The 9,776-nt window shown below is 37.7% G+C and overlaps 1 protein-coding gene across 1 annotated transcript; it reads left to right on the top strand.

Moving 5' to 3' along the window:
• Window positions 1-301: 301 nt before the first annotated feature.
• On the top strand, window positions 302-7,326 carry LOC127645545 (suppressor of cytokine signaling 6-like). The gene is made up of 2 exons (XM_052129199.1): window positions 302-603; window positions 3,578-7,326. Exon 2 carries the CDS (start codon window positions 3,695-3,697, stop codon window positions 5,297-5,299), a length of 1,605 nt encoding a protein of 534 aa, XP_051985159.1. The 5' UTR covers window positions 302-603; window positions 3,578-3,694; the 3' UTR covers window positions 5,300-7,326.
• Window positions 7,327-9,776: the final 2,450 nt, after the last annotated feature.

Below are 9,776 nucleotides of genomic sequence, written 5' to 3'. Positions count from 1 at the left end.
TAAAATTTAAATACATAAAACTAACATTTATTAAATGTAATAAAACCCTTAACTCCTTTTATTTAGTAGAATTATTGAAACCTGTGATATTTTATTATTTTAAAACGCTAACATATAAATATCATATTTTAATTTAGTTAAAAGTAAAATAATAATAATAATAATAATACTTCTTGTTTTGTGCAGATTACTTGCCTTAAAATGGGATATTAAGCCTATTTCTAAAGTTGTTTCTTGTGCTCAAGCAGACATCTTCACCACCCCTCCCTTATTCACACTCCCATGATGCAACAGCAAACAAAGAGGGCAGAGAAAAGCGACGGCAGTAGAGCAAAAGCGACAGCTAGCTAGAGAAAAGTTTCAAACGCCGAATATACTCAAAATTCCAAACGTATATGGCGTGAGTTATCAATTATCGCAAAACGCAGTCATAAAGTACCGATTATTCCTTGGCTGTGTGGAAATTGAATGCGTTTCGCAGCTGTTTTATAAGTGCAGGTATCTAAGCCGTCAAGTAATAATGTCACCTAATGTGATTTCTTAGCTCTCCGGACACAGATATGAAAACTCCTGTTAGTTGACGGTATCTTAAAGGCACGACAGGTAAAGTATGGTTAATGTTTGTGTGTAAATATTGCCCTTGTGTTTGGATGGGTAGCGCTGTGTAGCATTAGACAGTAATGATGTTAAATGCACAGGGCCTGCGCTGGTTAGCCTGGATGCTAACTGTGCTCCTAAAGCGTTCACGCTCACATTCTGGACTCGCTCTTGTTTTTAGGATGACACAGATAGTGTTATTTTAATCATTAGATGATGCATATGCATTGTTCTGGAACTGTATAATTTATTTCTCGATTAGTAGATTCATATTAGTAAGCTGTAAACAGACCGTGAGCCAATTTGTGCACCATTTAAAAACGCTTGTTTCGGTCTTAGACATCAATCTGACATAAACGTTTTCCCCTTTTACACAGCAATGTCTGAATTTTGATATGGGTGAGACCTGGGCTAGTTTGTCACAATGGCTACGTCTCAGTAACTTCAAGGTTTTGAGTAAAAAGTCCAAATACACAAATGTGTGGTTTCTCGCAGTAAACACCTTATTGAAAACCCTCTTAAATTAGAATACTTTTTGAGAATTTCTCCAAACTAGTATTCCAATATAATATTTGTTTAACTGTTGGGTAAGCAAGTGAACACAATCATACATGGCACACTAGCATTCAGGCAAGGGTTAACTATACAAAGGCATATTAGTTGTCATGACCAGGGATGGATTATTTACATTTATGCATTTGGCAGACGCTTTTATCCAAAGCGACTTACAGTGCACTTATTACTGGGACAATCCCCCCGGAACAACTTGGAGTTAAGTGCCTTGCTCAAGGGCACAATGCGAGAACCAAGGACCTTCTGATTAATAGCCCTGTGCTTTAGCCACTACACCATCACCACACCACTTGGGTTTAGACTTGGGCCATGGGCCATTTCCCAGGGGCCTCTAAACCCAAAGGTGCCTGAGCTCTAAATCAATTATATATTTTGAGATATCTATTATAAATTCACATACATGTCAGCCTTATTTGAAATGCCATTTGTACGGCTGAATGTGTGCTGGCAACAGCAGTGCGAGCACAGGCACTCGAGTGCACACTCAGGGAATCTGCGTCTCATAGGTGCAGCACGTTAATATGAAGGACTACAGAAATTGGCGTCTAATTAACTAAATGCTTCCAGCCACAAAGATAAGATGCAGTTTGCCATGGCTGTGCCCAAAGTTGATGCTTTATATACAAAACAGAATTTTTGCAACAGTGTGCAGGACTTTAAAATGTTTAAGTCTTGCATACATTCAATGTTTAATGATAAAGTGAAAGATGCCTTAATACCCTAAATATGTGCATAGTAACCTTTTGCAATATTTGGTTAACCACGAGAGTTCTTGAACGCTTATGTTATTTGACTGGTTTCTGGAATAAAGAATGTTATTGCCAAAGATGCATCAAACACAATCTCAGATTAGCAAGGAATAAAGTGCAGTGAGCTATAATCCTAAATGGCACAATACATAAATCTTCAAATGATAAAATCCCATTCAAGTCGAACAAAAATGGTCACTGTCTGCATATATTAGGCCTATTCTTAATCAGTGGAAAATGTGTAATTCTGCCCAGGCAGAAGGCTTATAAAGTGTAGTGTTCGCTGCCTCATGGAAAGTGTTCCATGAGGCAGCGAATGCTACACTTTATAAGCCTCTTCGGGATGTTTTGATTTTAAATTATTAAGCATTTAACTTCTGTAATTATTGTCTACACCAGAGCAAAAGAGGGAAAAACACTCACTGTTTATCAAACGCTGAAACTTTGTCAGGTGAAAAACTATTTGGAATCATATGCAACAGTCACATTAAGTCCTCTTTGCAACAGGAACTTCATCAGAATGTCAATTTGTGACACCAGCGTTGAAAAAGCTTGATGCAGCGTATCAAATGGTGAAACAGAACACCGGTTTCTCGAGATGCGTTAATAAATATTGCAATTCTTAAGTTAACAGTGTCTAAAAAAAATGTGACGGTCCTGCACAACAAATTTTTAAATGGACCGCAGGTGTCTTGAGATGCAGTTAGAAATAATATTATTATATATAATAATTAAAAATTTGTTTTAACTTAACAGTCTAAAAAAAAGTAACTGTTATTGCTTGCAACATAGTATTTTTAACCAATGGAAAATATGGAATTGAAGTGTCAAACCTGATATGTGCTCTGCCCTGGCAGGTTTACATCTTTGTGAGGTAGTGTACACTAGTATTGTAATGTGCTTTGAGTTACACATGCAAAAACACCTGTGAACAGCCAGAACTTAGCCCCAAATAATCCACCCTGACCCAAAACCTGACGCTTTGTCGGACACCGTTGGGCTCAGATCTAGTTGAAGACCTTTATTACATGTAGAATAACCAAATAGTGATTTTAGAATTCAAGTACAAGCATGTCGAACGGTTAACAGAATGTCGATTAGACATGCTCAGATGGTAGAGCGGGTTGTCCACTAATGGTGGTTGGTTCGAATCCCGGCCCACACGACTCCACATGGCAAGACACTGAACAACAAGTTGCTCCCAATGGCATGCTAGTGCCTTGCATGGCAGCTCTGCTATCATTGGCGTGTTAATATGCGTGTGAATGGGTGAATAAGACGCAGTGTGTAGCACTTTGAATACCTCTAAGGTTAAAAAGGCGCTATATATGTGCAGACCGTACCATCTACTATTTACAGAAGGTTCAGTGATTCTTTATATTTGTGCCCTGAGAAATATTCACTGTAGTAAAAAGTTTGACAACTAGCCTTTTTCTCCTTAAATTGTGCGGTCAAATCTCAATAAATTTTGTTTCTGACATTTGCCTAAGATAAAATCTCATTGAAAAAATTTATTTCACTCTGAAATGCATCATATATGGAAGTAAAATGGGCTGCAATGCTGTTTTTATGTTGACTTTAATAAATAATTTTAAACAGATTAGTCTGTGATGAGAATTCATTGCATATCCATTTTTTTTGTCCTGTGTGTTTTGTAGGTATGGCAGTCGTGGGGCATATGTGATGAGCTATGTCTAAGTGTTCGCAATCATCTCCCTCATCCCCAGAGTGTTGTGCGTAATCCCCCTCCAAATTATCAAGGGGGAGCTTTCAGAATGAAGAAGATCAGTCTGAAGACAATAAGAAAATCATTTAACATTAAAGGCAAAGAAGAGAGCGAATATGATGTATCACAGTCAGACCTGGCCGCCAATTTCTCTGCTGAAGATTCTCTGTTTGGAGGATGCTACAGCAAAGATCTTGTCAGCAGTGACTTGGATAACGAGGATGAAAAACAATCCAAAGTCCGATCTAAGAGTGAGGGTCTCATGGGAACCTTGAAAAGAAGACTATCAGCAAAACAGAAATCAAAGTTTAAAGGGGGTTCTCCATCGGTATGCTCTGTAGATGATGACACCTTCTCCTCTTCTTCTGCACCCATTAGTCTAAGTGACATAAAATCCCAGCGTTCCTCCCGTTCCACCTCCGTCCATAGTCACCATTACAGTCCCACCCCATGGCCTCTCAGATCAGCAAACTCAGAGACATTCGTTAAAATGGACGTGAAGGTAAACACATTATTTAACTCTTCAGATCCAAGCCGAGCTCTTAATGGTGTGCGCCAAGACTTCCTAGACCTCCAGAGAGATAGACTGTTTGAAGAATCAAGCGATTCATTGAAACTCACCAGATGTGTGCCAGACCACCATTCAGACTCTCAGAATGGTGATTTGCATCTTGACATGGATGAACACGTGCCTGTAGGCCTTGGTCTTGCAACTCAGGATTATATTCAGTACACACTGCCTTTAGATGATGGACTCTATCCTGATGAAGAGGGTTCACACTCTTTTTGCTTAGATAGCACCACGCCCATGGATGTTGTGCCCCAGTCAGAGAGCTGCAGATCCCTTCATGCAGATGAGGAGCCTGTTGATCAGGATCTCTTGTCACCTGACATCTTCATGGAGTCCCCAGTGAACCAGCTGTTTTTAAACACTGCAAATGTCTTGCTGCAGGGCTCCAGACTTGAAGCCCCAATTTCCCCCTTGCTACCTCCATTGCCCAATAGCTATTTCCAGAGAAGTTTTTCTGGGTTTGGTGGTACACATGCTCAGGTTGCAGAGAGAGTAATTCACCATCTCAACTTCGACCCCAACTCTGCCCCAGGAGTTCAGCGGGTCTATGATGCTGTGCAGAGCAACGGGCCCATGGTGGTCACTAGCCTCACAGCTGAACTGAAGAAGCTAGCCAAGCAAGGATGGTACTGGGGCCCCATCACAAGATGGGAGGCAGAGGAAAAATTGACAAATCTTCCGGATGGCTCTTTTTTAGTCCGTGACAGTTCAGATGATCGGTATCTCTTAAGCTTGAGCTTTCGCTCGCAGGGTAAGACACTCCACACGCGGATTGAACACTCAAACGGCAGTTTCAGCTTCTATGAGCAGCCTGACATCGAGGGGCACATATCAATTGTGGATCTCATTGATAATTCGGTTAAAGATTCAGAGAATGGAGCATTCTGTTATTCCAGATCACGCTTACCAGGGTCTGCAACCTACCCGGTTAGACTGACTAATCCTGTTTCAAGGTTTATGCAAGTGCGGTCACTGCAGTATTCTTGCCGATTTGTCATTCGGCAATACACACGGATCGATCTGATCCAGAAATTGCCTTTACCGAACAAAATGAAAGATTACCTGCAGGAAAAGCACTACTGAACACAGTAAAAACCGAACTTAACAGAACTTGATTGCTACTTGCACTTTTGAGATGACACAATGAAGCAGGTTTTGCAAACATTTCAAGGGTTTTGTCACCATTAAACTACATATTATGTTGAAAGAAAAGATGACGTTTGATGCTAATACAGTGTCTGTTTATAGTTGAGTAGATAATGAAGTTGTGAAGAGATGCAAAGGCAGAATGTTGTTATAGAGTGTTTGGATCTCAACGTTGGAGCCTTTTATTGCATGTTTTCATAGAGCACTGTAGCATTTTGTTTTTATTACAGGAACACAAGTCCAGATACAAAAAGAGTGATGAGTTTTTATGCATATCCCACACTATGAAATATTAGCACAGAACTCCAAGCTCCATCTTATTGTAGGGCATTGAGAAGTTATTGGCAACAATGCACAGCTGTGTTTTAACACCTTAATGACCGTAGGTTTATGATAGGTGGTTTTGGTGAGCATATAGATGACATTCCTCCTTATCCTTATTTTTAAGTGCATAACTTGTTTTACTAGCAACTGCTATGTCACGACATGATTTTATTCAAAGGGAAAATCTACCTACACTATTGTTGAAAAGTTTGGATTAATGATGATTTTTCTTCTAGGATGCTTTAAACTGATCAAGAATTACAGTAAAGAGATTTCTGATGTTACAAATGACTGCTTTTAAAATAAGTGCTGTATTCTTTAAACTTTCTGATGTTTCATGAATCCTCCACTTGCAACAATGACCCCTGAGGCATTCTAGCCTAGTCGTTCAGATGATGCTTACTTCCATGCTTTCTGTAGCTCTTCACAAATATGTAATTGTTTTATAGGACACTTCACTGAATTTATGATCAGACTCTTCTCATAGCAAGCAGCTCAACACCTCAAACTTAGACTCATCCATCCATACTAATGTCTAATCATTAATTTCTGTTGTCAATTCTACCATTTGTTTTATTTGTCAGTGTCAAATGTGGCTTTTTCATTGAAACTGTCTAAAAGACCAGCATCCCAGAGTCTTCTCTTCACTGTTGCAGATGAGTCGTGTGTTTGGCATGAAGCTGCCAGTTAAGGACCTGTAAGGGGTCTGATGTACTTGTCCTCATGTTGTCGTGCTTCTGGGCCATCCATTTCTCAGTCTCTCGTGGTCAGATCTAGTTTGCTTTTCTTTCAGTAGTAAGTAGTGCATAGAATAGCCTTCATCTCTTAAAAGAACAATAGACTGGTCTATTTTAGAGAAATTCATTTCTTATTGGGTTGTTTTTCTAACTGGAATTTGAATAAAGTGTAAACTAACTTGCTGGAATTGCACTCATACTTCAGCGAATGAAAAAGGCAACTATTGCGATGTTCAGATGTCATTAAATATCACAACCTTTTTAACCTTTTCTAATGATTCCTCAAGGATTAGGTGATGCAGTAATTCCTTAGTATGGACTGGACAAATGACTAAAAAAAATTAATAAATATCAAGTAGCAATGATCATTTTTAACATTGCCAATGTTTTTGGCAGTATTTTTTGATCAATCTGATGCATCCTTGGTGAATAGAAGCATCAATTTCTTTCAAGAACAAAAATGTTCAGTGATTCCAAACTTTTGAATGGGAGTGTATATGTATGCCAAATTGATGTCTTGTCACCACATTAACCTATGTATTTCAAGGATGTTACTCTTTTAATGAAGTTAAAAGGGCTATATTAGCTGTCCATGTTTGTAAGATCACATTCTCACCCCTTTGTTTTACATTCTGTAGGACATGTGATGCCAAGATTAGATGGTTTTGTGTCTCACTGAAACTCATCTTTGTTGTCGAGTTAACTGATTATGGGATGTATGATTTTTCTTTTATAGCAAGTCACGTTTTAACATGCACATCTTGTCTTTTTTTTCCCCATTTCATTGCATTAATGTTCATTATAATTGTTAATCATTGTTTTGAAAATCGAAATGTTACCTATCATGGACTAAGGTACAGTTTAAAATATTAAATCAATTCTTTTTGGGAACATAATTTGCTTACCGATATGTTGTAACTTGAATTTGTTCTCTAGTTTAAAATAAAAATGTATATGTAAAATCTTTCTCAATTATTTCTAACAAAAAAAATCCTATTTTAGCTGTACATTAAACCCCGTTTATTGTTGTAGAAACCCAACAGTCACTCCATATTTAAACACTATACTTTAATTGTGACACGAATATATGGACTATAGTTCACAGATTATGCATTGACACTAATTTCCTTGCTTTCCATCACTTCGTGTTATTTCTGTAAGTCCAGTCAAATAACATAAGCGTTCGTTAACCAAATATTACAAAAGGTTACTGTGCACATATTTAGGGTATTAAGGCTTCTTTCGATTTATCATTAAACATTAAATGGATGCCATACTTAAACATTTTAAAGTCCTGCATTGCATAGATTCTGTCACGTATTTGAATATAAACCATCAAATTTGTACACAGCCTTGGTAAACTGCACCTTTATAACAGAGTTGCTTGTTTTGTGTTATCATCGAAAAGTGCCTTTTTCTCACGGTCAGTCTCCCTCTATCACACAGAACTTCCAAAAGCACACAATGGCAGCATAAAAGTAATCCATACAATTTAAGAGGTAAAATCCATGTCTTCTGAAGAGATATGATATGTGTTGGTGAGAAACAGATCAATATTTCAAGATAAAGATCAATAAATTCTTTTTTCTTTTTTTCCCATAAATGTCCACTTTTACTTTCCAATTCTTCCTACTTTTTTATTTATTTATTTTTATTCATATTCTTTATACATATTGCCACCTACTGTTCAGGGCTGATCAAAGGTGGAGTTTTATAGTAAAAAATGACTTAAATATTGATCCGTTTCTCACCCACACATATCATATCTCTTCAGAAGACATGGATTTTACCATTGAAGTTACTTTTATGCTGACTTTATGTGATTTTTGGATATTCAAAGTTCTGGCCACCATTCACTTGCATTGTATGGATCTACAGAGCTGACATATTCTTCTAAAAACCTTTATTTGTGTTCTGCGGAAGAAAGAAAGTCACACATCTGGGATGTGAGGGTGAGTAAATGGGTGAACTATCCCTTTAAAAGAGATTAGGGGAAACATGACAACTTGGATTTTTAATTAAGGCGACCAACTGCTCTGGTAGAGGTGAGTGCTTGCTATGGCACTCATTTACACGCTCTGAACATGAGAAAGCAAGAGCTTAAGTGATCTGTGAAAGTTTCTTCTGTGCAAGACAGATATGGATAGTTAAGTGAGTTTTTAACCAGCAAACAATTTGTTTACAATGTGGTGCCGTAACTCATTCAGATGCCATACACTGACACTAATGTGTTTTCTTGAATGTTTTGCCATTATTTTATTTAATCTTTTGTTGATTATGTTGTAAACCTTCACGAATTGTCCATCTACAAGAATGGTGAGAACCTGCTATTTTTAACCCAGCAAAGATTATGCTATTGAGGCTCTGGAGGACAGTTTATTGCAGGTGGTGAAGGATTTCTGGCTCTGTTTATTACTCCCTCACTTCTGCTTTAATTGGTTTCTTTGGAATTTCACATCAGACTCCTCTGAGAGCTTTTTACACTTCACTTACTGGTGCAAATACCGCCTTTGTTTTAATCAAATTAACACTTTTTCCAAGGTGGATTGTCCTTAGACTTGGAGATTATTGAAAAATTTCAAGCACTAATTTCCGAATCACATAATACCATACTACTCTACACGGCAGAAATAGTAAGAGTTCCAAATTCTTCCAACTTATGACCAAATCACAAAATAACTAAATAAAGTAAATTACAGTTATAGTAGACACTTACAATGGAAGAGAATTGGGCCAGCTAGCCATAAGCATTAAAATACACTCCGTTTCAAAATTATAGCCACAAGACATAGATATTATTTGTCATTAACATGATTTTAGTGGGGGAAAATTGCTTACTAAACTTACCTGTTCATTTATATCCAATATTACAACTTTGTTGTCATGGGGATGTAATGCTGTTAAAACTGTATTCCCAGTAAATAATTTTAGCACTAAAATCAGGTTAACACATACAGTACAATGTTTACATCTTGTGGCTATATTTTCAAAACTTTTTTATGATAAGTTTTATTTTTTTATTTTTCACTTGTATTGAACCTGGAGCATTCCTTTAACCAATTCTTTCACTGTCTCTCACATGAAAAGTTTTTAATTTTTTTCTTCTATTTGAAGCAGTTGCTGAGATAATAAATGTAAGTTTAGCCACTATATTTAAAAGAACCTAAACATAATAAAAAAGCAAATAGACTATGCTTGATAGACATCTGTGACGAGGAGGAGGGCATGGCCGGGCGATGAGGGTGCATGGCCTGCCACCCAAAGGAGCAGCCGTGGCCATCTGCCAAGAAGGGGAGGAGCAGTTCCATCCACAAGGGGTCGAAGGGCTCGGTGCCATCCACTGGAGGAGGAGC

The sequence above is a fragment of the Xyrauchen texanus genome, chromosome 6, assembly GCF_025860055.1.
Source record: "Xyrauchen texanus isolate HMW12.3.18 chromosome 6, RBS_HiC_50CHRs, whole genome shotgun sequence".
Lineage (NCBI taxonomy): Eukaryota > Metazoa > Chordata > Actinopteri > Cypriniformes > Catostomidae > Xyrauchen > Xyrauchen texanus.
The sequence above is the reverse complement of the archived record's forward strand: the minus strand, read 5'-3'. Positions and strand labels throughout refer to the sequence as shown.